General features: G+C 46.2%; 1 protein-coding gene across 3 annotated transcripts in view; it reads left to right on the top strand.

The window, feature by feature from the left end:
* The first annotated feature begins 6,896 nt into the window (after positions 1-6,896).
* MIGA2 (mitoguardin 2) overlaps positions 6,897-26,490 on the top strand; it is a 37,905-nt gene continuing 18,311 nt past the window's right edge. Inside the window, exons 1-6 of one of the 3 annotated variants that reach the window (XM_007527038.3) lie at positions 6,897-6,956; positions 14,693-14,934; positions 18,174-18,384; positions 22,318-22,430; positions 23,087-23,204; positions 23,486-23,622. In XM_007527038.3, the coding sequence (XP_007527100.1) occupies positions 14,839-14,934; positions 18,174-18,384; positions 22,318-22,430; positions 23,087-23,204; positions 23,486-23,622 (675 nt within the window). In that variant the 5' untranslated portion in view covers positions 6,897-6,956; positions 14,693-14,838. The other 2 variants (XM_060200339.1, XM_016189981.2) reach the window with 2 other exon arrangements.

Consider the following 26,490-nt stretch of genomic DNA (forward strand, 5'->3'; position numbering starts at 1 on the left):
CCACCCACACACACACACCTTCCTTCCTTGTGCTCCTGACATTGGAGACACTAAGGATAAGAGAGGTAGAAAATTGACCCTTCTGCAACATATCCTCCACCTTTGCGGAACAGCTGTTCTCCTAGAAGTCCACAAGGTCTCCAAAGTTGGGAAAAGGTTAATGGTAGCCCTGGTCTAGGAATCTTGCACTAGAGAAGGGTCATTTTCATTTACCCCAACTGGAGAAATATGATGACCCTAAACCCAGCTTCTGGTAGCCCCAAGCATGCAAGAGGCTGGCTCTTGCAAGTGGGAGTGTTGCAGTACTGGAAAGAGAATAGTGGTGAAAGAGCTCCAAACAAAACAGTGATCAGAGATACTGGTCGATTTGGAGAGCGATCAGATACCAAGACTAAAAGACTAGCTAAAGAATCCTAGGATTCTTATTCAAATTGCATTATACACAGACAGAGGTGGAAAGGAAGGTTGAATCTGAAAATGTTTCTTCCTCTCATTTCTGCACAGCTGATTCCCAACTCATCCTTCAGGTCCTCATTTAGGAGTCCCTTTCAGGACTCTCTCCCTCATATGAACCCAGGTAACCCCTTGATATTTTCACATTTCTGAGCTTCCCCACGGAGTGACATATTCCTCGACATTGTAATGAAAGGTCTTTTTTTAAAAGTTATTGTTGTGGTTGTTGGATAGGACAGAGAGAAATGGAGAGGGGGGGTATATGGGGAGAGAAAAACAGACACCTGCAGACCTGCTTCACTACCAGTGAAACTGGTCCCCTGCACATAGGGAGCCAGGGGCTCGAACCGGATCCTTAACGCTGGTCCTTGTGCATTGCGCCACCAGCGCTTAACCCGCTGTGCTATAGCCCGACTCCCTATGAAATGTCTTAAGTGTGCTCCTGGGTCAGGAGCTAACACAACCTGTTAGAGCACCACCTTGTCCCAGGTTCAACTAGACAAAATCTAATGCCAGAGCTGGGTAGTGCTCTGGACTGTCTCATAAAAATAAACACATCTCAAGCACAAGGACCGGCATAAGGATCCTGGTTCAAACCCCGGCTCCCCACCTGCAGGGGAGTCGCTTCACAGGTGGTGAAGCAGGTCTGCAGGTGTCTATCTTTCTCTCCTCCTCTCTGTCTTCCCCTCCTCTCTCCATTTCTCTCTGTCCTATCCAACAATGACAACAACAATAATAACTACAACAATAATAAAAAAGGGCAACAAAAGGGAATAAATAAATAAAATAAATATTTCAAAAAATAAAAAATAAACACATCTCGGGAGTCGGGCTGTAGCGCAGCGGGTTAAGCGCAGGTGGCGCAAAGCACAAGGACCGGCATAAGGATCCCGGTTTGAACCCCGGCTCCCCACCTGCAGGGGAGTTGCTTCACAGGCGGTGAAGCAGGTCTGCAGGTGTCTATCTTTCTCTCCCCCTCTCTGTCTTCCCCTCCTCTCTCCGTTTCTCTCTGTCCTATCCAACAACGACAACAATAATAACTACAACAATAAAACAACAAGGCAACAAAAGGGAATAAATAAATAAAATAAAATATTTTAAAAAGTAAAAAATAAATAAAAAACACATCTCTATTGTATTATTATTATTATTAATCTTTTTTAAAGTGTGATCCAGGGGTGAGCTGTAGCGCAGTGGGTTAAGTGCACATAGCCCCAAGCGCAAAGAGACCGGTAAAAGGATCCCGGTTTGAGACCCTGGCTTCACAAGTGGTGAAGCAGGTCTGCAGGTGCCTTTCTCTCCCCTTCTCTGTCTTTCCCTCCACTCTCCATTTCTCTCTGTCCTATCCAACAACAGTGACATCAATAACAACAATAATAATAATAACCACAACAAAGATAAAACAACCGGAACCCAGGGGGCCCCTTGAGGGGCCCCCTCGGGCCACTGGCTTTACCACCCTGCGTTGGAATTAACAGTAAAACCTGTGGCCTGAAGCCAGCTAGACTAGGGCCTAGGCCTAAAACACCCATCAGTAGAATTTGAAGAAGAAATACTGTGGCCAGAGGCCAAAAGGAGTCAGCTGGCCTAGCTAGCTATCGCTCCAAATATTCAATAATCATACAGGTCAAAAAGTAAATAATGAAGGATGCCTGCATCCACCCAAGAGCCCTCCAGGCTGGCCTCTCTGCTCAAGAGGTACCTAACCTGGACTGGCAGTCAGGAAGGGCTTCCTGCAGGAAAGGACAGCTGAGCTGAGCCTTAAAGAACAGAGCAGCTGGGTGGCCCAGGTGAACTCTTGCAAGGTGGAGTGGTTCAGTGGTGCATCTCCTTTCTGTCTGTCTGTCTCCTTTCCCTTTCTCGCTCTCTGTATTTCACTCTAAACTAAAGAATAGAGCTGGAGAGATAGCATAATGGCTCTGCAAAATCTCATGCCTGAGGCTCCTCAGGACCCAGGTTGAATATCCCATACCACCAGAATCCACAGCTGAGCAGTGCTCTGGTGAAAGGGTGGAAGGTTATGCATGTACAAACTATTGTATTTACTGTTGAATGTAAAACATTAATTCCCCAATAAAGAAATAAATTAAAAATTAAAAAAAAAGGGTGGAAGGAAGGAAGGAAAGAAGGACTGGGTTGTCTTCCTCTGCTTGTCACAAATACCAAGAATAGAAACCCCCAGCACATCTGGCTGTAGACCAGTGACTGAAGATGTTCCTGATTCCTCAAGCAGGGACAGAGGGAAGGGGCTTTTTAATGAAGAGAGCTGTAGTCTCTCATTGTGGTGCAGGGGATGGTACAGTGGATAAGCCACTGGGCTCTTGAGCATGTGGTAAATTCAATCCCTGGCATCACATATACCAGAGTGATGCTCTGGTTCTCTATTTTTCTTTTCTTTTCTCTCTTTTTTTTTTAAGTTTTTTTTTTTAATATTTATTTATTTATTTTCCCTTTTGTTGCCCTTGTTGTTTAACATTGTTGTGGTAATTGATGTCATTGTTGTTGGATAGGACAGAGAAATGGAGAGAGGAGGGGAAGACAGAGAGAGAGGGGGAGAGAAAGATAGACACCTGCAGACCTGCTTCACCACCTGTGAAGCGACTCCCCTGCAGGTGAGGAGCCGGGGGCTCGAACCGGGATCCTTAACGTCGGTCCTTGCGCTTTGCGCCACGTGCGCTTAACCCACTGTGCCACCGCCCGACTCCCTCTTTTCTCTTTTTTTAAGTATTTCTTTTTTTTAATTTATTTTATTTATTTATTCCCTTTTGTTGCCCTTGTTTTTATTGTTGTAGTTATTATTGTTGTTGTCGTTGTTGGATAGGACAGAGAGAAATGGAGAGAGGAGGGGAAGACAGAGAGGAGGAGAGAAAGATAGACACCTGCAGACCTGCTTCACCGCCTGTGAAGCGACTCCCCTAAAGGTGGGGAGCCGGGGTTCGAACCGGGATCCTTATGCCGGTCCTTGTGCTTTGCGCCACCTGCGCTTAACCCACTGCGCTACAGCCCGACTCTCTGGTTTTCTATTTTTCAATCTCTTCTCCCCTCCCCTCCCCTCCCCTTCCTCCTCCCTTTCCTCCTTCTCCTCCTCCTCCTCCTCCTCCTCCTCCTCCTTCTTCTCTCTCTCTCTCTCATACATAAATAAGAATAAATACTAAAAATAATAGTGGTCCAGAAGGTAAATTCTCAAGCATGAGGTCCTGTGTTCTATCCCTTGCATCTTGTGTACCTGAGTAATGCTCTGAACCCCCCATATTAATAAATAAATAAAATCTTTTAAAAATTATTATAAATAAAAAAGACTTTAAAAAAACAACTGTGGTCTGGGAGCTGGCACAGTGGATAAAGCATCGGACTCTCAAGCATGAGGTTTTGAGTTCAATCCCCAGCTGCATATGTACCAGAGTGATGTCTGGCTCTTTCTCTCTCTTCCTATGTTTCTCATTAATAAATAAAATCTTAAAAAACAACAACAACAAACAAATGGGAGTTGGGCAGTAGCGCAGCGGGTTAATTGCATGTGGCTCAAAGTGCAAGGACGGGTTAGGATCTCGGTTCATGCCCCCGGCTCCCCACCTGCAAGGGAGTCGCTTCACAGGTGGTGAAGCAGGTCTGCAGGTGTCTGTCTGTCTCTCTATCTTCCCCCCCTCTCAATTTCTCTCTGTCTCTATTCAATAACAAGTAAACAAAAACAACAATGGCAACAAAAGGGAGGGAAGCCTGGAGGCAAAAAAAAAAAAGTGTGATTCCACGCCAACCAAATACTGGCACAAATAAATATTAGTTGTTGAATAAAATGAAATAATGTTGGGATTAGGGCGGTAGTGCAGCGGGTTAAGCTCAGGTGGCGCAAAGCGCAAGGATCAGCGTAAGGATTCCGGTTTGAGCCCCGGCTCCCCACCATAAGGTGGTCACTTTACAAGCAGTGTGTCTATCTGCAGGTGTCTATCTTTCTCTCCCCCTCTCTGTCTTCCCCTCCACTCTCCATTTATATGTGCCCTATCCAACAATGATGACATCAATAATAATAACTACAAAAATGAAACAAGGGCAACAAAAGGGAATAAAAAAATAAAATGAAATAATGTGACTTTACTGACAATTATACCTTAATTGATAGAGGTGCCCAGCAATTCAGTTACAAGAAGAACTGCTATGCTATTTATTTTCTTCTGAGCCCCACCATAGCCTGGTTCAGGCAAGGCAGGAATTCTGCCCTTTTTACAGAGGTAAACACTCTAGCGAGATGAAGTGACAAAATTCTAATGTTTTGCTTATTCATTTATTTATTTTTCAGAGAGAAGAGTAGGAGGACAGTGGCACACCTGGTTAAGTGCACATAGTAATACTAAGTGCAAGGACCCGCGCTCTGGTTCTATTCCTTGGCTTCTATTCCTGGTTCTATTCCTTGGCTCCCCACCTGCAGTGGGGGCGGCTTCACAAGCACGAAGCAGGTCTGAAGCATCACTAGGTGATCTTTCTCTCTACCTCTCTATCTTCCCCTCCTCTCCCAATTTCTCTCTGTCTTGTCCAAAAAGTAGAAAAAAAGGAAAAAACAAAAGAAAAAAATGGCCACCAGGAGCAATGGATTCCTAGAGCAGGCACTGAGACCCAGCCATAACCCTGGAGGCAAGAGACTAAAGGGGTTTCCATGAAGCTCCCTGGGTGCTGTCCAAGGTGCTCCCATGTAATGTCAGCGGTATGTGGAACCCATGGCCTGAGGCAGATTAAAGTGTACTCTCTACCTGTTGAGCCAGCCCCCTGAAAGTGGCAGAACTTGACTCCAATTCAGGTCAGCCTGATTCCCAAATCAAAGTTCAGTTGGTGGCATGAATAGAACCACAATCGACTCCAGCTCTGGGGAGCCAGTGTCAGATTGGGGAGACTGACCATTCTGTAAGCTACAGAGTAAAGTGGAGAGTGGCAAGAGTTGCAGCGGGTTAAGCGCACATGGCGCGAAGCGCAAGGACTGGTGTAAGGATCCCGGTTAGAGCCCCTGGCTTGGTGAAGCAACTGGTCTACAGGTGTCTATCTTTCTCTCCCCCTCTCTGTCTTCCCCTCCTCTCTCCATTTCTTTCTGTCCTATCTAACAACGACGACATCAACAACTACAACAATAATGAAAAACAACAAGGGCAACAAAAAGGGAAAATAAATAAATACAAAAAATTTTTTAAAGAAATAAGTAAATTATATATATACATACATATATATACATATATATATATATATATATGAAAGAGGGGGCCAGATGGTGGTGCACTTGGTTAAACACACACATTGCAGTGTTCAAGGTTGCAGAATCAAAGCCCCTGGTCCCCCACCTGCAGGGGGAAAGCTTCGCAAGCGGTGGAGCAAGGCTGCAGGTGTCTCTCAGTCTCTCTCCTTCTCTGTCTTGTCTCATCTCAATTCTTCTCTGTCTCTATCCAATAATAAATAAATAAAACATTAAAAAGAAAGAAATAAAGGAGATGAGAAAGAACCAGATATCACTCTGGTACATGCTGTTGGGGATTGAACTTGGAACCTCTTGCTTGAGAAACTAGTGCCCTCTTGGACCATTTTAATTAATTTTTAAAAAAATATTTTATAGGGGGCCAGGCGGTAGTGCAGCAGGTTAAGTGTGCAAGGACCAGCTAAGGATACCAGTTTGATCCCCTGGCTCCCCACCTTTGGTGTTTGTGTGTGGGGGTCACCTCATAAGCAGTGAAACAGTTCTACAGGTGTCTGTCTTCTGCCGGGCTAGCCTGAGGGTGCTTCTTCCCGGGCACGTGCTCTCTGGGTTGAGAGAACTCTACCAGAGCCAACCTAGGCTGCTGTGTAGGAAAGGCATCAGGAACTAGCGTCGCAAGAGAGAGAGAGAGAGAGAGACTCTGGGACTCGCAGAGCGGGAACACACAATACCCCGCGATAACCCTAAAGGAAAAAAAATTATATTGGTATACTACACCAAAGTAAAAGAGGAGGGTTCAGGCCCTGGAACATGATGACAAGAGGAGGACCAAGTGGGGGTTGTATTGTTATGTGGAAATGTTATGCATGTACAAACTATTGTATTTTACTGTCACCTGTAAACCATTAATACCCCAATAAAGAAATTAAAAAATATTTTATATTTTTTATTAATGAGGAAGACAGGAGACGAGTTTCTCTGCAGTCAAATAATTAATAAGTAAAAATAAATTTAAAACAAAGATTATTGTACCTTGTCCCTTTAAGAGACGGTCCTCCCGCTCAGCTTGTGTCAATTTAACCCTGATGGCCAATCATAGGAGAGAATGATCACTTTCCGCGCTTCAACCGCACTAGGGGGAGGAGCAAAAGGGCCATTCATCCGCTGTATGTGTCACATGGTTTACCCCATTGGCTGGAGGCCCGAACAGCGGTGACGTTCATTGGCCAAGAAAGATTGATCTAGCGTGAGACCACGCCCCCAGCGGCTTGGGGTTTGGTTGCTCGGCCTCCGAGGAAGGAGACGGCGTCCTTCCGCAGCTATGGGATCCCGGGTGAGTGGCAGCGTAGGAGTGGCGGACGGGCGTTGAGACAGGGCACCCTGACTGCTGCTTGCACGGGGCAGGAGCCAGCAGCCGTCTGTGCAAGTCCGCTGGTGGGGACGCAGGTGTCTGGGTTCACCCGCTCTGGCAGGCCCGGTTAGAATGAGCAGGTAATCCGGGCGGGTTGGCGCGAGAAGTAGAACGAGAAGGTACCGGGCCAGTGCGGAGATGCCCGGGCCCGGAATGCTGCGTGCTTTGGAGCAGGGGTGCCGCAGCTGCACTGGCAAAGTACCTGGGGTAGAAAGGGCAGGTGCGCCGGCCTTGGGCGCCGCGGGTGGGCACCTGGGCAATACTCTAGGATATGCTGGCGGTCAGGACAGGAAAAGGATCCTCATTCAGGGCTTTGCAAGGGGATGGATGTCCTGAGCAGATATCAGCGAGCAACTACCGGGTGCCTCGCGTGGTTGGATGGTGAACTGTCCAGGGCGAAGTGAACAGGAGACTGTGAGGTCAGTGACTCGAGGGAGGACCTGCACCGGGAATGCTGGGGTCAAAGTGGCAAATGGGCAGGTCAGGTTAGAGACGTAATGTTTTTGTCCAGGGCTGGGGGGAGGCCATTCCTCGAGGGAAATGTGGACACTCGGACTGAGGGTGTTCTAAGTGCCTAGTGGGGTGTGGAATAAGGAGGTGTTTACCCAAGGTTACAGGGCAGGAGATGACTGCTTAGTTGGGGAGAGCACTAAGTGTCTGCCTGGTAGCAGACATCGCCTTGGGCCCTTAACATCTAGAAGAGGTGGAGGCTCTGTGGGTGTTCTGGGTGGTGGGGGGCTGGGCAGGTTGGATAGGGAAAGATTGGGACTAGATCTGGATCTGAAGCCGCCCCTAAAGTGAAGCTTTCTCCATGGTGGTTGCTGCCACCTTGCAGCTGGCAGCAGAAGTAGCCCTCCTTACCTCCCTCATGAAACAAGTATTGAGGTTCATCTTTGGATTTCTCACTGGGGCCCTAGATGTTCTTCCTTGTATTACAGTGAGGGGTGACAGTTGTAGAATGGCACGTCCTTGGAATCTTCTAGAGCTGAGTGTGGGCATTCATTTATTTAAATTTTTTAGGAAGTGTTGTGGGATGAGGAGCTGGTGCTAAGGTTAAAACCCAAGGCCTCACACACACAGCATGTGTTTTACCCCTTTGCTACATATCTGGCCAGCTTGACCATATATTCAGTAACTTCAGCCAGGCTACTTACCTCTCAGCACTGTCTTCATTGAGCTAGATGGTAGCAATCCTGAAGATTCTGTGAGTGATCAGATTCATAGCTCTTAGAGGCAAGCTGTTCCAGCTTGACCTGTTAAAGTAAGTGCTTGGAAAATAGTGACTGCTGGTCTCTGATATTCTTGACTCCTTCCATTCTGAGGCCTGTGACAGACCCAGAGCTCAGGAGGCCCTGGCTCCTGAAGTTCACATAGCTTAATCTGCAGCCTCTTGGCAGCATGTCTTCTGCCCTTGATAACATGAAAACTTCCTTTGCCTGTCCCCTAAACCCCCCACTCACTCTGCTTTACAACCCGAACCCAGAGGGAGGCTGATAACATCAGTCATCCTTCCCATTCTGAGAATAAACCGTTTCTTGTGCTGGTTCAATGACCTTGGCTGTCATCCCATGAAGACAGGATCTGTCCTGGTCTGCTTATTCCTTCTGCTTGAGGTCCCAGGAGACCTTGAAAGCATCCTTGAACTTGGTGGTGGTGGTAGGGAAGTGCCCTGAAGGATGTTTGGGTCCGGGTGATGTGTGGTCAAGCCTCTTATTTTCTGGTCTTGGAATGAATATATCCTCAGAGAGCTCAGAAGGCCCCAGGAGAATTACCCTTGTCTATGGTTCTGCTGGGATTTACTACTTCCTGCTCCCTGTCAAATTTAGCAAAAGGGTTGTATTATTGAGCACAGAAGCTAAATTCCAATAGACTTTGATTAAGAGTCCTGACTGCCTCTTATTTTGAGCCCGTGACTCTTAGCCTCTCTCAACCTTAATTTCCTTTTGTTTGTTTTTGTTTTGCTATCACCGAGGTTCCACTGCTCCTCAAGGGCAATTGCTTTATTATTTACTTATTATCATTATTATTTTTAAAGTTGTTATTTATTTGTGAGAAATGATAGGAGAAAAAGAACTAGACATCACTCTGGTACATGTGGTGCTGGGGATTGAACTCAGGACCTCATGCTTGAGGGTCCAGTGCCGTATCCACTGCATCACCTCCTGGACCACTATTTATTATTATTATTATTATTATTATTATTATTATTATTATTATTTTAAAGTATTTATTCCATTTTGTTGCCCTTGTTTTATTGTTGTAGTTATTATTGTTGTTATTGATGTTGTTGTTGGATAGGACAGAGAGAAATGGAGAGAGGAGGGGAAGACAGAGAGGGGGAGAAAAAAATAGACACCTGCAGACCTGCTTCACCGTCTGTGAAGCGAGTCACTCCCCTGCAGGTGGGGAGCCGGGGGCTCTAACTGGGATCCTTATGCTGGTCCTTGTGCTTCGTGCCACAGCACTTAACCTGCTGCGCTACTGCCCGACTCCCTATTTATTATATTTTTATGCTAGCACTGCTCAGTCCTGTTTTTTTTTATATTTTTTTACTTTTTCCCTTTTGTTGCCCTTGTTGTTTCTTGTTGTAGTTATTGTTGTTGTTATTGTCATCGTTATTGGATAGGACAAAGAAATGGAGAGAGGAGGGGAGACGGGGAAAGAAAGACAGACACCTGCAGACCTGTTTCACCACCTTGTAAAGCGACTCCCCTGCAGGTGGGGAGCCAGGGGCTCGAACCGAGTTCCTTAGGCCTACCTTACACTTTGCGCCATATGCGCTTAACCCGCTGCTCTACCACCCCACTCCCTCAGTCCTGGTTTATGGTGGTGCTGGGGATTGAAACCCTAACCCCCTAACCCTAACCCCCTAACCCTAACCACGGGTTAAGTGTACGTGGCGCAAAGCGGAAGAATCCAGGTTTGAGTCCCCCGCTCCCCACCTGCAGGGGAGTCGCTTCACAGGCGGTGAAGCAGGTCTGCAGTTGTCTATCTTTTTCTCCCCCCTCTCTTCCCCTCCTCTTTCCATTTTTCTCTGTCCTATACAACAACAACGACATCAAGAATAACTACAACAATAAAACAACAAGGGCAACAAAAGGGAATAAATAAATAAATATTAAAAAACAAACAAACAAAAAAGAAATGGAGAGAGGCGGGGAAGACAGAGAGGGGGAGAGAAAAGTAGACACCTGCAGACCTGCTTCACCACTTGTGAAGTGACTCCTCTGCAGGTGGGGAGCCGGGGGCTCTAACAGGGATCCTTATGCTGGTCCTTGGGCTTTGCACCACGTGCAAAGCCCAAGGTAACCCTCTGTGCTACCACCCGACTCCCCTATTATATATATTTTTACCAGAGCACCACTCAGCTCTGATTTATGGTGGTGCGAGGGATTGAACCTGAGACATGGGAGCCTCAGGCATGAGAATCTCTTTGCATAACAATATGCTATCTAACCCTGCCCAAAAATATTTACTTACTTATGGCATGAAGAAACAACCAGAGCATCACTGGTGATCAAACTTAGAATCTCATACTTAGAGTTCAGCACTTTACACACCTCAGGTTTCTCCCAGGATGACTTTTTCAGATAGTGAAAGAGACCATAGCAATGCTTCATCCAGTCCAGTGGGGGCTAGGCCTTACTTTCCTTTTCTTTCTTTCTTTTTTTAAATATTTATTTATTTCCTTTTGTTGCCCTTGTTGTTTTATTGTTGTAGTTATTGATGCCGTCACTGTTGGATAGGACAGAGAGAAATGGAGAGAGGAGGGGAAGACAGAGAGGGAGAGAGAAAGATAGACACCTGCAGACCTGCTTCACCGCCTGTGAAGCGACTCCCCTGCAGGTGGGGAGCCGGGGGCTGGAACCTGGATCCCTATGCCTGTCCTGGTGCTTGTCCTTGTCCCACGTGTGATTAAACCGCTGTGCTACTGCCTAACTCCTTTATTTATTTATTTATTTTTAAAGATTTTATTTATTTATGAGAAAGATAGGAGGAGAGAGAAAGAACCAGACATCATTCTGGCACACATGCTGCTGGGGATCGAACTCGGGACCTCATGCTTGAGAGTCCAAAGCTTTACCACTGCGCCACCTCCCAGACCACCCTTATTTATTTTTTTAACCAGAGCACTGCGGCTACAGACAATGACCCACATAGTCAATGACTGCCACCTCTCCAGATTCAAAGGAGGTCTCGAAACTTTACATCAGGCTCAACCTGACGCTGTTGACTGGCTACGGAAGAAGGGCAAACGCTAGAAGAAGAAGAACCAGAGCACTGGTCAGCTCTGGCTTATGGTGGTGCGGGGGATTGAACCTTAGACTTCAGAGCTTTAGGCAGACAGTTTGTTTGCATAACCATTATGCTATCTACGCCCCTCCCTCCTTTTCTTTTTAAAGTACTTACCAGAGCACTGCTCATGTCTGGTTTATATGATGGTGTGGGGGCATTGAACCTAGTACCTCAGAGCCTCAAAGTTTTTTTTTTTTTGAAAGTCTTTTTGTGGTGGTCTGGGAGGTGGCGCAATGGATAAAGCATTGTATTCTCAACCATGAGGTCCTGAGTTCAATCCCCAACAGCACATGTACCAGAGTGATATCTGGCTCTTTCTCTCTCTGCCTGTCTTTCTCATGAATTAAAAAAAAAAAAAAAAAAAGTCTTTTTATGGGGGCCGGATGGTAGCGCACATGATGCGAAGTGCAAAGATTGGATAAGGATCCTGGTTCAAGCCCCCAGCTCCCCACCTGCAGGGGGGGTCACTTCACAAATGGTGAAGCAGGTCTGCAGGTGTCTTATCTTTCTCTCTCCCTCTCTGTCTTCCCCTCCTCTCTCCATTTCTCTCTGTCCTATCCAACAACAATGACAACAATAACAACAAGGTCAATAAAAGAGAAAAATAGTTTCCAGGGGCAGTGGAGTTATAGTACAGGCACTGAACCCCAGCGATATCCCTGGAGGCAAAAAAAAAAAAAGAAGGAAAGTCTTTTTGTATAACCATTATTCTATCTCCCCAGCCTTTTTTCTTAAGATTTAAAAAGAAACTATCTTTATTTATTAATTGGAAATTATCTTATTTACTTATTGGATACCCAGAAATTGAGAGAGACCTACTACACTGCTTCATCACTTGCAAAGCTTTCTCCCCTTCACTGGGGACCGAGGCCTTGAACCTGGATCCTTGTGCATTGTAACATGTACATTCAACCAGGTATGCCACCAACAGGCCTTTAAATTTTTATTTTATTTTATTTATTAGTTACTGGATAGAGACAGAGAGATTGAGAGATGAATGGGAGATAGGAACAGAGACAGAAAGACACCTGCAACTCTGTTTCACCACTCATGAAGCTTTTCCCCCTGACCCACCCAGTTATTCTTCTTTTTTTTCACCTCCTGGGTCATCACTGGGGCTAGGTGCCTGCACTATAAATCCTGCTCCTGTGCTCCTGGAGGCCATTTTTTTCCATTTTGTTACCGTTGTTACTGTTATTATTGCTTTTGTTGTTGGATAAGATAAAGAGAAATTGAGAAAGGAGGGGCAGACAGAGGGGGAGACAAAGACAGACACCTGCAGACCTGCTTCACCACTTGTGAAGTGACCTCCCTTCAGGTGGGGAGCTGGGGGCTCCCACCAGAATCCTTATGCTAGTCCTTGCTCTTCTGGCCATGTGCACTTAACCTGCTGTACTACTGTCCAGCCCCTTTTTGTCTATTTTTTTTTCCAGAGCACTTAGCTTTGGCTATGGTGGTGTGGGGGATTGAACCTGGGACTTTGGAGCCTTAAGGATGATAGTCTCTCTCTCTTTCTCTTTTTTTTTTTAATATATATTTTAAAATATTTATTCCCTTTTGTTGCCCTTGTTGTTTTATTGTAGTTATTATTGCTGTTGTTATTTATGTCCTCTTTGTTGGATAGGACAGAGAGAAATGGAGAGAGGAGGGGAAGACAGAGAGAGGGAGAGAAAGACAGACACCTGTAGACCTGCTTCACCTCTTGTGAAGACTCCGCTGCAGGTGGGGAGCCAGGGGCTTGAACCAGGATCCTTATGCCGGTCCTTGCGCTTTCTGCCACATGCGCTTAACCTGCTGCGCTACCACCTGACTCTCGGGATGATAGTTTCTTTGCATAACCATTATGCTATCTCCCCTGCCTTCCTGGGAATTTTTTTTTTTTGAAGATTTTATTTATTTATGAGAAAGATAGGCGAGAGAAAGAACCAGAGATCACTCTGGCACATGTGCTGCTGGGGATCAAACTCGGGACCTCATGCTTAAGAGTCCAAAGCCCTATCACTACGCCACCTCCCAAACCACAATTTTTTTTTTGCTTCTTTTTTTCACATTTTTGTTTGTTTGTTTTTTAAAACAATTCCTTTTATTTTTTTTAAAGTATTTTATTTATTTTATTTTTGAGAGATATGCAGAGAGAGAAAGATACAGAGAAATACCAGAGCACTGCTCAGCTCTGGCTTATGGCGGTGTGGGAGATTGAACCTGGGACTTGAGAGTCTCAGGCATGAAAGTCTCTTTGTATAACCATTATGCTATACCCTCATCTCCCCTCGGTTTTTTAGATAGATGAGAGACAGAGCTCATTAAGTTCCCCTGTGCATGGTTCTTCCATGTGGAGGCCAGGGACTCAAATTGGTTAGAATGGGGGACAGATATCTTCATAATATAACCCACAGTAAATAGAACATTCATGCTTGTGGGAGGTGAGAAAGATGTGGTCTGTGTGGGATGTTGGGAGGAGGGCTGACCCTGTAGAGGCTGAGAGTTTTGTTTAGCAGATTGACCCTGAGTTTCAATAAATTAGAGAATGTGGCATAGATCCCTGAGTGTGAATGTGCAGTTCATTTCCCAGGCCCTGGGTCTGCTCTTGGGACATATGACAGAGACTGTGCCTTCTGATACCAAAGCTGAGGGTCTGTGGGGCACTTGGCTGTCTTTCTGCTGGTACAGAAATCTGGAGCCCTGACAGGTGTTCCAGCCCTGGGCTTTGCTGTGGTCTCACTCCTTTGGGCATCTTTGTGTGTCTTTCTTTCTTTTCTCCTTTCTTTCGTTCTTTCTTCCTTTTTTTTTTTTTAATATTTATTTAATTTATTTATTCCCTTTTGTTGCCCTTGTTGTCTTATTGTTGTAGTTATTATTGTTGTCGTCGTTGTTGGATAGGACAGAGAGAAATGGAGAGAGGAGGGGAAGACAGAGAGGGGGAGAGAAAGAGAGACACCTGCAGACCTGCTTCACCGCCTGTGAAGCGACTCCCCTGCAGGTGGGGAGCCGGGGTTCGAACCGGGATCCTTATGCCGGTCCTTGTGCTTTGCGCCACCTGTGCTTAACCCGCTGCGCTACAGCCCGACTCCCTTTCTTTCTTTCTTTCTTTCTTCCTTCCTTCCTTCCTTCCTTCCTTCCTTCCTTCCTTCCTTCCTTCCTTCTTTCCTTTCTTCCTTACTTTCTTTTAAGATTATTTATTTATGAGGTGGGGGAAGGAGGAGAAGGAAAGAAAATCAGAGCATCACTCTGACATTTGCAGTGCTGGGGATCGAATTCAGGACCTCATGCTTGAGGGTCCAGTGTTTAACCTCTCAGGCCACTTTGTATTTCCCTGTGCTTACCTGTGACCTAATGTCCCCTCCTAGACACCTGTCTCTCAGCTCTGTGGAAGAACCCTCTGGTCTCTGTGTCCCTGTCTTGCTGGGGTGTGGATGGTACCCAAGACCCAGCCTCCCACCAGTTGAAGAGTTCTGAGAAGCTTTTTGCCCTGAGGGCTCTCGCCTGGGGTGCGGACTGTGATCCTGCCATGGCGTTCCGGAGGACCGAGGGCATGTCCATGATCCAGGCCCTGGCCATGACGGTGGCTGAGATCCCTGTGTTCCTGTACACAACGTTCGGGCAGGTAAAGACTATGCTCTTACTCTTTCCACCTTGCTCTTAGCAGTGGGGAAGCCCAGTTTTCTTCTCCCCCCTCCCCCTGCGCCCCTTTAATTTTTTTTTTTTTTTTGCCAGAGCACTGCTCAGCTCTGGCTTATGGCTATGTGTTAGATTGAACATGGGACTTTGGAGCCTCAGGCATGAGAGTCTCTTTGCATAACTCTTATGCTATCTATCCCCGCCCAGCCTCTTTAATATTTTATTTATTTATTATTGGATAGTGACAGAGAAATTGAGAGGGGAGGGAGAGATGGAGAGGGAAAGAGACAGAGATAAATACATGCAGCCCTACTTTACCACTTGTGAAGCTTTCCCCCTGCAGGTAGGGACCAAGGGCTTGAACTTGGGTCCTTGCTCACTATAATGTGAGCACCTAACCAGGTGTGCTCCCCCTGCAGTTTCCTTCTTTCTCTCTTAAGTTTTATTTATCAATGAGAGAGGGAACGTCAGAGCATCACCCTGGTCCAAGCAATGCCACAGATCAAACTTGGGACCTTGCATTTGAGAATTTGGTGCTTTATCTGCTGTACCACCTCTCAAACCTTGCAGCCCAGTTTTCTTTTATATTGTATGGAAAGTATTTTTTAATATTTCTTTATTATTGAATAGAGACAAAGAAATAGAGAGGGGAGGGGAAGATAGAGAGGGAGACAGGAACACCTGCAGCTCTGCTTCACCACTCCTGAAGCTTTCCCCCTGCAGGTGGGGGCCAGGGGCTTGAACCCAAGTCCTTGTGCAATGTAGTGTGTGCACTTAATCAACAGCCCAGTTTTCTATGCTTTAAAAAAAAAAATGTTTTTTGTATATAGGGGCGGGGCAGTGCTACACCTGGTGGAGCACACACATTACAATTCACAAGGACCTAGACTCAGTCCCTCACTCCCAACCTGCAAGGGGGAATCTTCACAAGCAATGAAGCAGTGCTGCAAATCTCTCTCTCTCTCTCCTCAGTTTCTCTCTGTTCTATTAAATAAATAAATTTGAATTTATTTATTTATTTAAATGAAAGAGAGAGATGCAGAAAGACCAGCATTGTTCTGTTCTGGCTTATGGTGGTACTGGGGATTGAACCTGAGACATGATAGCTTCAGGCATAAAAGTTTTTTTTTTTTAAAAACCAGGGCATAGCTCAGCTGCTGGTAGTGGTGGTGATGGGGGGGCAGGGAGGGAGGGGAGATAGAACCTGGAACTGCAGAGCTTAAGCCTTTTTGCATAACCATTATGGTATCCCCCCCACGTCCTTTGTCTTTTGCATATCCATGGTGTCATATATATATATATATATATATATTTTTTTTTTAGATTTTATTTATTTATTAATGAGAAAGATAGGAGGAGAGAGAAAGAACCGGACATCACTCTGGTACAAGTGCTGCCAGGGATTGAACTCAGGACCTCATGCTTGAGAGTCCAATGCTTTATCCACTACTCCATCTCCTGGACCACTTTTTTTTCTTTTTTAGAAAGTTACAGAGAGACACAGAAAGACCAGAGCACTGCTCAGCTCTGGCTCATGGGGAATGAACCTGGGACCTCACATTATTCCCAGCCTTTTTCCTATGCTTTTATACCTCTGTGTGCTAACACCCAGCTAAGCCCAATGACTTACCCTTTGCTCACTCTGGTCCCTGAAGTGCGGAGCCACTCAGCTAGGGCACCTCTGCCTCAGCAAGAGCTGGGGCCTCAGAGTCACAGCCCCAGGTGACTAGTTTCTCCTCCTGTTGCAGGGGAAGAAGGACTGGGTTAGGAGTCTGGGACCCCAAGTCTGGTCCTTCACCCCTGGAATCTATGATTTTTTTTTTTAACCTTGGTTTTCAGCCTAGCAAAGGAGTCAGTAATATACCCCTTGCCTCCGTGCCTATTTGATATGGCTGTGGCTGTCCCGGTCTCTTGATGCTGCTGCTACTTCTGTTTCTTCTCCTCCTCCCTCTTCTCCTCCTCCTTATTTAATTTTTATTATTGGATAGAGACAGAAATTGAAAGGAGAGGGGGAGATAAGGAAAGAGACAGAGAGACACCTGCAGCCCTGCTTCACCACTCATGAAGCTTTCCCCCCGCAGGTGGGGGCCCAGGGCTTAAACCTGGCCGTTGCGCACTGTAATGCGTGTGCTTAACCAGATGCACCACCACCTCACCCCTCTTCTTCAATATTTATTTATTAATGAGAAATATGGAGCCAGAGCATCACTCTGGCACATGTGATACCAGAGATCAAATGTAGTATCTCATGCTTGAGAGCCCAATGCTTTTGCCTCCTGCATTACCTTCTGGTCCATATCTCTTGACACTTTTTTTCCCCCCTTTATTGGGGGATTAATGTTTTACATTTGACACTAAATACAATAGTTTGTACATGCATAACATTTCTCAGTTTTCCACATAACAATACAACCCCCACTAGGCCCTCTGTCATCCTTTTCCAGGACCTGTACTCTCCCCTCCCCACCCATCCTAGAGTCTTTTACTTTAGTGAAATACACCATCTTGGCGCTTCTTTTTTTTTTTAATTAATTAATTCATTATTTCCTTTTGTTGCTCTTGTTGTTTTATTGTTGTAGTTATTATTGTTATTGATGTTGTCATTGTTGGATAGGACAGAGAGAAATGGAGAGAGATGGGGAAGACAGAGAGGAGAGAAAGATAGACACCTGCAGACCTGCTTTACCACCTATGAAGCGACTCCTCTGCAGGTGGGGAGCTGGGGGCTGGAACCGGGATCCTTACACCGGTCCTTGCGCTTTGCACCACCTGTGCTTAACCTGCTGTGCTACCGCCCGACTCCCATCTTGGCACTTCTTAAACCTCTACCCTGTAGGAGGCAGCCCCACTGAACGACTGGACTCGCATCTAGCGAGCAGAAGAGAATGGAGTAGTGGTGGGGAGAACATCAGCTTCATGGAGCTGATGAGAATTGAGGACACAGACCTGGGTTCAATTTCTATATCTCTATCACCTCCATCATATACTTCAGTCAGCATGGGCCACAGTTTCCTTATTTGGAAAATACTGAGCATTCAGACAGGTGATAAAGACCCAGGAGGGTGTTATGGCAGCATTGAGAGTCCTAGTGGATGGTGTTAGTGACACCTGTTGGACCCCAAATATGGCCTCCTCGGTATTGTCACTTGGCCTTCACCCGTTCCCCCCTTTACATCTCTGTGGTGCACACTGCAGAAGTCACAACTGTCTCCCCCTTTCCCACAGTCTGCCTTCTCACAGCTGCGGCTGACACCAGGCCTGCGGAAGGTCCTCTTTGCTACAGCCCTGGGCACTGTGGCCTTGGCCCTGGCTGCCCACCAGCTGAAGAGGCGACGGCGGAGGAAGAAACAGGTGGGCCCTGAGATGGGAGGTGAGCATCTGGGCACTGTGCCCCTCCCCATCCTCATGGCCAGGAAGGTCCCATCGGTAAAGAAAGGTAGGTGTGAGGGGGGTGGGGAGGAGGCAGAGTCTAGCCGTAGCTACACCCCATTAACTGGGATCTTGGGCTAGTGACACTCCCCTCCCCCAGCAATCTTGGCTGTGAACCAGTTGAAACTCTTTCCCAGAGTCACATTAAGGATTTGGTGGGTGATAGGATGCAAGCACTCACTTGTTGATGGTTGTTATATGAGAATACTTTGAGAGCAGGTGGGGTGAGGGAGGGGTTGCATGGCTCCTATCTATGGAGGGAGGTCCCTGGCTCAGGATCAGGAAGAACTATGAAGAACTAGGTCCTGAGCCATGTAGGGTGTGCCCCCCCTTTTTTTTTACCAGAGCTTTTTTTTTTTTAAGGTCTATTATAACAGTGAACATACACTTAGCCTATGACCCAGAAATTTCATTCTTTTGATATTTATTTATTTTCCTTTTTGTTGCCCTTGTTGTCTTTATTGTTGTTGTTGTTTTTATTATTGTTGTTGATGTCGTTGTTGTTGGATAGGACAGAGAGAAATGGAGAGAGGAGGGGAAGACAGAGAGGGGGAGAGAAAGATAGACACCTGCAGACCTGCTTCACCGCCTGTGAAGCAACTCCCCTGCAGGTGGGGAGCTGGGGCTCGAACCGGGATCCCCCCTTTTTTTGTATTATCTTTATTTGCTTATTGGATAGAGACAGTCAGAAGTCGAGGTTCTCCCCAGCCTTTAAAGACTTAGTTATTTTATTTTAATGAGCAAGAGACCAGAACACTTACCAGCTTAAGCGTGTGGTGGTGCCAGGGATAAGGCCTCAGACACTGGCATTTTACTCTGTCCTTGCTGTTCCCTCCAACCTCTATTTTTGTTGGAGTATTTCTTTTTAAAAATATTTTTTATTGTTGGGGAGTTGGGCAGTAGCGCAGTGGGTTAAGCGCAGGTGGCGCTAAGTGCAAGGACTGGCATAAGGATCCTGGTTTAAGCCTCCGGCCCTCCACCTGCAGGGGAGTCGCTTACTCTCCCCCTCTCTGTCTCCCCCCATCTCTCTCCATTTGTCTCTGTCCTATCCAACAATGACAACAACAACAATAATAATTATAACAATAAAAAAAGGGCAACAAAAGGGAATAAATAAATACATAAATAAATATTTAAAAAAACAAGGGACAACAAAGGGGAAAACAAATAAATAATTTTTTTTTTTTTTAAAGTTAGACAAAACAACACAATTATTGAAATTTCCCCCAGTGCAGTGAGGACTAGACTCAGCACAGGTCACATGTGTGGTAAAGCAAACACCTCCCAGGTGAGCTATTTTGCTGATTCAGAAGTCTTGTCTTTCCAGTTGGAAAAAGAAGAGGTTTCACCACTCTGGGCTGACTCTTTCAGATAAATACAGAGACAGTGATGTGGACTCTCAACCATGAGGTTCTGAGTTCAGTCCCCAGAAGCACATGTACTGGAATGATGTCTGGTTCATTCTCTCTTTCCTCCTATCTTTCTCATAAATAAATAAATAAATAAATAAATAAATAAAATCTTTAAAAAGAGAGAGAACGAGAATGGGAAAGACAGTATAGCACTAAAGCTTCCTCCAGATGCAAAGCAGCAGATATACTAGCCAGGTGAGCTATCTTGTCAACTCAGAAAAAGATGATTTATTTTATTTCAGTGAGAGAGATGTAGAGGGAAAGATGCAGAGAGAGCGAGAGAGGACAGAGTACTTCTAGCTCTGGTGGTGCTACCTGCCATAAAATGGTGCTAAGGATTGAACTTGGGACCTCAGTTCCTCAGGCATGAAAGCCTTTTGCGTAACCACTATGCTGTCTCCTTGGTCCAAAGAAAGTTTTAGATTCACCTAGAGCAGGATCCAGAGAAGTCCTAATGTAGTTTTTTTGTTGTTGTTGTTGCCTCCAGGGTTATTGCTGGGGCTCAGTGCCTGCACCACGAATCCACTGCTTCTGGAGGCTATTTTTTTTTTTCCATTTTTGTTGCCCTTATTGTTTTATCATTGTTGTGGTTATTATTGTTGTTATTGATGTCATTGTTGTTGGATAGGACAGAGAGAAATGGAGAGAGGAGGGGGAGAGAAAGAGACACCTGCAGACCTACTTCACTGCCTGTGAAGTGACTCCCCCCCTGCAGGTGAGGAGCTGGGGGCTCGAACCGGGATCCTTGCACTGGTCCTTGCACTGGTCCTTGCACTTCGCGCTATGTAAGCGCTTAGCCCGCCTGTGCTACAGCCCGGCCCCCGGTTTTTGTTTTGTGTTGTCTCCTAAGGAACGCTCAGCCATTTCCATACCATCTTTGACTTCTTTTATTTTACTTTGCCTTCTTTTCTTGCTTTTTTAAAAAAATATTTATTTATTTATTCCCTTTTGTTGACCTTGTTGTTTTATTGTTGTACTTATTGATGTCATCGTTGTTGGACAGGACAGAGAGAAGTGGAGAGAGGAGGGGAAGACAGAGAGGGGGAGAGAAAGATAGACACCTGCAGACCTGCTTCACCCTTGTGAAGCGACTCCTCTGCAGGTTGCGAGCCAGGGGCTCTAACCGGGATTCTTATGCCGGTCCTTGTGCTTCGCGCCACCTGCACTTAACCCGCTGAGCTACAGCCCGACTCCCCTTTTCTTGCTTTTATTTACCTATTTGTCTATTTATTTTTGGTGCCAGGCTTAGAACCTAGATCCTCATGCATATGGAGCTTGTGCCCTATCACTGAGCTGCATCCCTGGCAAGTCTCACTTTTTGAAACGATCTTTCTCTCTCTCTCCCTTCCTTTCTTTCTTTCCTTCTTTATTTATTTTTATAATCTTTATTTCTTTATTGGGTAGAGACAGCCAGAAATCAAGAGAGAAGGGGTTGATAGAGAGGGAGAGAGACAGAGAGACACCTGCAGCCCTGCTTCACCACTTGTGAAGCTTTCCCTCTGCAGGTGGGGGAAATGACCTTTGTAACTTACAACATATTGTTGCCATGGTGCCAGGCAGTGGCTCACCCAGTAGAGCACACATTACCATGCACAAGGATCTGGGTTCAAGTCCCTGGTCCTCATCTACACAGGGAAGCTTCACCAGTGGTAAAGCAGTGTTTCAGGTATCTCTTTTTCTCTCCCTCTCTATTTCTGTTTCTTTTTTTTTTTCTTTTTTAAATTTCTTTATTGGGGAATTAATGTTTTACATTCAACAGTAAATACAATAGTTTGTACCTGCATAGCATTCCCCAGTTTCCCATATAACCATACAGCCCCCACTAGGTCCCCTGTCATCCTTCTTGGATTTGTATTTGGTGCAACATGCCGATTCCAGTTCAGGTTCTACTTGTATTTTATCTTCTGATCTTGTTTTTCAACTTCTGCCTGAGAGTGAGATCATCCCATATTCATCCTTCTGTTTCTGACTTATTTCACTTAACATGAATTTTTCAAGGTCCATCCAAGAGCGGCTGAAAACGGTGAAGTCACCATTTTTTACAGCTGAGTAATATTCCCTTGTGTATATATACCACAACTTGCTCAGCCACTCATCTGTTGTTGGACACCTGGGTTGCTTATTTCTCTGTTTCTATCAGGAAAAAAAAAAAAAGAAAAAAAAAGCTATTGTTTCAGTTCCTTCTAAGTAGAAGAAACTCCCCAGACTAGTCAATCAGTAAGTCATTCAGTCAGCCAGCTACACAGGCAAACTGGGTAAGGAGGAGGCAGGGAAGTAGTCAGCCCTCATTTTCGGGCTGGTGCTGGCAGGTCTGGACCCCTTTTCTAGATGTCAGGGATACTGTAGTGGGCAGGAGAAGATGCAGGAAACAGTGCTCTGTTTCGTGCTCGTGCTCAGTCATTGCCCTGACTTAGCAGAGCAGGACATTCCCCCAAATGGGGGAGCTGGAGGAGTGGCCTGGAATGGGGAGTAGTCTGCACATAAATACCAGGTGGTATTTATACATAAATACCTCCCTTTCCTTACAGGTTATTCCAGCCGCAGGGTCCAGAGCCCCAGTAGCAAGAGCAATGACACTCTGAGTGGCATCTCCTCCATCGAGCCCAGCAAGCGTTCTGGCTCCTCCCACAGCTTGGCCTCGGTGAGGATCTGGGAGGGCTCCAGGCCTGGCCCGGTGGTTGGGCTGCCTGTCATATCCGGGGACTTTGTCTCATCTCTGCCCAAAGGAGCTTGTGGACTGGAAGATGGGCAAAGAGGTTTCATTCCATCATTCATTCATTCATTCCTTCCTTTTCCATCCGTCCCTGCCAACATCCAGGGATTGTCATTAATGACTTAATATTAACTGATGGCTTAATATTAATTCAGCAAACACTAAGCTCCAGCTTTGAGCCAGCTACTCTCTTGGCAGCCATGGCTGAGTACGGGAATACAATACTCTTGTCCCGTGGAGTCCCACAGCCTGCCAGTGTCTTCTTTGTCCAGACAGGAGAGGAGTCCCAGAGTAGGCAGTAGGTCATGCCAACAGGGCAGGATTCAGAGGAATCCAGGTGCCTGGATGGGTACTGACCTCTCTTTCTCTTTCACTTTGGTGGTTTCTGTGAGGTGTCATAGGGGCTTGGGAGTTAGGTAAAGCCAGCTATGCTGGGGCATCGGGCATGCTGGCTCCTAGGATGTTGTCTGGAGGGGGTGTGTGACACGTGGTGGTGGGCAGTGGTCAAAGCCTCAGGGACCCTATACATGGCCCAAGGAGGCCTCACTCCTTGCCCTCTGGTTGTTGTGCTGCTTGGTGCCCAGATGGTGGCCGTGAACTCATCCAGCCCCACGGCCGCATGCTCAGGACCATGGGAGGCCAGAGGAATGGAAGAGTCTATGACTGCCAGTGATGGCCATGCCGAGAGCCTCTACATACAAGGTACGGGCCAGGAGGCCAGCTTTGGGGCTCACCCTAGGGATGGGTGTGGTAGGAGAGTGGCTGCCAGAGAATTCTGCCTCTAGCCCCCTTCCAATGGTTCCCAGCCATTTTTGAACCAGGGACTATTTCTATTTCTAGCAACTTGAAAAGAGTTGGAACTGGTTCCCCACATCCTTCCCACCCCCTTGTTCTTCTGAGCCTCCCCGGGGGCCATCGTGCAGGGCTAGGCTGCCCTCTTTCTCTGGGGACCTGAATCTCCCTCTCTCTGTGCTCTCACTCAGGCATGGAGCTGTTCGAGGAGGCTTTGCAGAAGTGGGAGCAGGCGCTGAGTGTGGGGCAGAGGGGCGACAGCTGCAGCACCCCCACACCTGGAGCTAGCCTCCGCAACCCGGAGATTGCTTCAGATGTACAGTCTGAGGTGGGTGGTCCCCTCCTGCATCTTTCCTACCCCTCCCTCACCCTCTCCTCCTGCCAGCCAGTCACTTCTGCCTTCTTTGCATGGATGTTCTCCCCTGGACCAGGTGACAGTCCAGCTGAGTAAAATTACTCCCATCATGTCCTTCACACAAGCCTTGTCCCAAGTAATTACTTGCTCAGTGGACTGTGATGGCTTTCCCTTGAATTGTGTAAGGAACATACATTAATGGACTAGGGACCAGTGGCCTGTGGTCTTAGTGGAGTACATCACATGACCTTTGTCTTTTTCCTTTTCTTTGTATTTATTTTTATTTATTGAGCAGAGAAATAAATTGATTTCTCAAGGCGGTGGCGCACTTGGTTAAAAGCACACATTACAGTGCACAGGACCTAAGTTCAAGCTCCTGGCCCCCACCTGCAGGGGGAAAGTTTCACAAGTGTTGAAGCAGGGCTGAAGGTATCTCTGTCTCTTTTCCTCACCCTCAATTTCTTTCTGTCTCTATCCAATAATAAAATAAAAAGAAATTGAAAGGGAAGGGGGGAGATAGAGGAAGAGAGAGAGGGAGAAAGAAAGAGACACTTGCAGCCCTGCTTCACCACTCATGAAGCTTCCTCTCTGCAGGTGGGGACTAGAGACTTGAACCTCAGTCCTTGCACATGATAGTGCGTGTGCTCAACTTGGTGTGCCACTGTCAGGCCTCTCTTTATTTCTTTATTTTTTAAAGATTAAAAAAATATTTATTCCATTTTGTTGCCCTTATTGTTTTATTTTTGTAGTTGTTATTTTGTTATTGATGTCATCATTGTTGGATAGGACAGAGAGAAATGGAGAGAGGAGGGAAAGACAAGAGAGGGGGAGAGAAAGACAGACACCTGCAGACCTGATTCACCGCTTGTGAAGCGACTCCCCTGCAGGTGGGGAGCCAGTGGCTCCAACCGGGATCCTTAAGCCACCTGTGCTTAACCTGCTACGCTACTGCCCGATTCCCAATTTTGACCCATTCTGTCCCTGTGGTATTTTTTTTCTCATTATCTGACCTTTTACCTTTTAATTTCAGTCCAGAGTACCATTCAACTCTGGCAGCTACTGGTAGTGCTTAGGATAGCTTGTTTGCAAGTCCTCTGTGCTACTGCTGAACTAGCTCCCTGGCCCTGTTATTTGACTTCATTGTTCTAGTCATTCAAGTCTTTCACTGTGGTTTTAATTTGAATTTCCCTTTCAACTAATGGTTTTGATCTGCTGCTCATGCGCTTATGGGCCATTTGTATTCAAATCCATTGCTTTGTTTTTAAATTGGTTACCTGTCTTCTTGTTACTGAGTTTTAAGGATTCTTCTTTTTTTCTTAAATTTATTATTAGATGGAGAAAGAGAAATTGAAAAAGGAGGGGATGATAGAGAGGGAGAGAGAGACACCTGAACACCTGCAGCCCTTCTCCACCACTCATGAAGCTTTCTCCCAGCAGATGTGGGGGCACAGGGGCTTGAACCCAGGTCCTTGCTTACCATAGTGTGTGTGCTTAATCAGGTGCACCATCACCTGTCCTCCACCCCCAGGATTTTTATTATATTTTAGCTTTAAGTTCCTTGTCAGAGAAACATTTTGTTGACCTCCTTTCACTTTTATCCATGAAGCGCCAAAGTTTTCCATTTTGTTGAAGTTAAGTGTGTCAGGTTTTTCTTTTGTCATCTGTGCTTCTCGTGTCACATTAAAAAAAAAATTACTCTTAGCCCAAGGTGACATCACAGAAAAAGAGCAGCCAGGTCTCAGCTGGCAAATCAGAGCAGAGAGTCCTGTGCTCTTGCTGGGTGGGCTGGTCCACTCCACCTCCTTGAGTATTCCTCTGTGAACTGGGGTCCTAGCAATCTTGCTTTAAAGGGTGCTGGGGGCCTGCACAGGGAAAGCCATTTGTCTCCTTTGTGATCACCCCCCCTGGGCTCTTTGGGCTCTCCCCTCATGGCCTGAGACCAGGAATCCTCCCCAGGGTCTGGTTACATGCAGGTACAGGGTTTGGCAACCTCCCTGGAAAACACAGTCAGGCCTGCTTATGTCTGGCCTGTTGAGAAGGTCACTGAGGTTCAGGCTGCTGCCTCCAGGGTGCTCTGCTTTTCTGCGTGCACAGAGCTAACAGCATCAACAATGGGTCTGAACTCAGCTCTTTTGGGGCCTGTCTGTCCATATTATAGTCACAATATCCACAACTAAAGTGGCTCAGGAGGTAGAGAAGTAGATAGGGCATTGGATTCTTAAGCACGAGATCCTGAGCCCGATGCCTGGCACCAAATATGCATACTTTTTTTTTTTTTTATAATTAAGTGGCTCAGGAAATGTTGCATTGGATAGCATCTTAGTCATGCACAAGGTCATGAGTTCGATCTCTGTTACTGCATATGCCAGAGTGATAGTTGTACATGCTCTGTGTTGTAAATTAACTTAAAAAGAGGTATAGGGGTTGGGGCTGCTTGTGGCGCATATAGAAGAATTCATAGTGGGAGCTGGGAACTGGTTTAATCAGTACACAGTTTATTAGGTGAGACAGGTAAAAGGCAAAATAAGCAATTGTCATCAAGGGTTAAGCATACGCTAGGTCTATAAAGTCTGAATATGGTTATCAAAGTTTAGTCCCATAAGATAAACAGTTATAAGCTCTGGTAAAGGTTGCTCATGGCTGTAGAGGGGTCTAAAAGTTTGCCGGCTAGCAGAGTCACACGTGTTCAGTTCCCAGGAGAAGCAGCCATGGCAGATACCTGACCAGAAGAAGCTTCTGACCAGAAGCAGCAGCAGCAGCAGCCAAAGAGTGCCATGTGCTCCAAGTCCCTGCTTTTATACATCCCCTTCTCTGAAGCCCCTCCTCAGGGTGACGTCATTT

Source organism: Erinaceus europaeus, chromosome 10 (genome assembly GCF_950295315.1).
Source record: "Erinaceus europaeus chromosome 10, mEriEur2.1, whole genome shotgun sequence".
In the NCBI taxonomy this organism is placed as follows: domain Eukaryota; kingdom Metazoa; phylum Chordata; class Mammalia; order Eulipotyphla; family Erinaceidae; genus Erinaceus; species Erinaceus europaeus.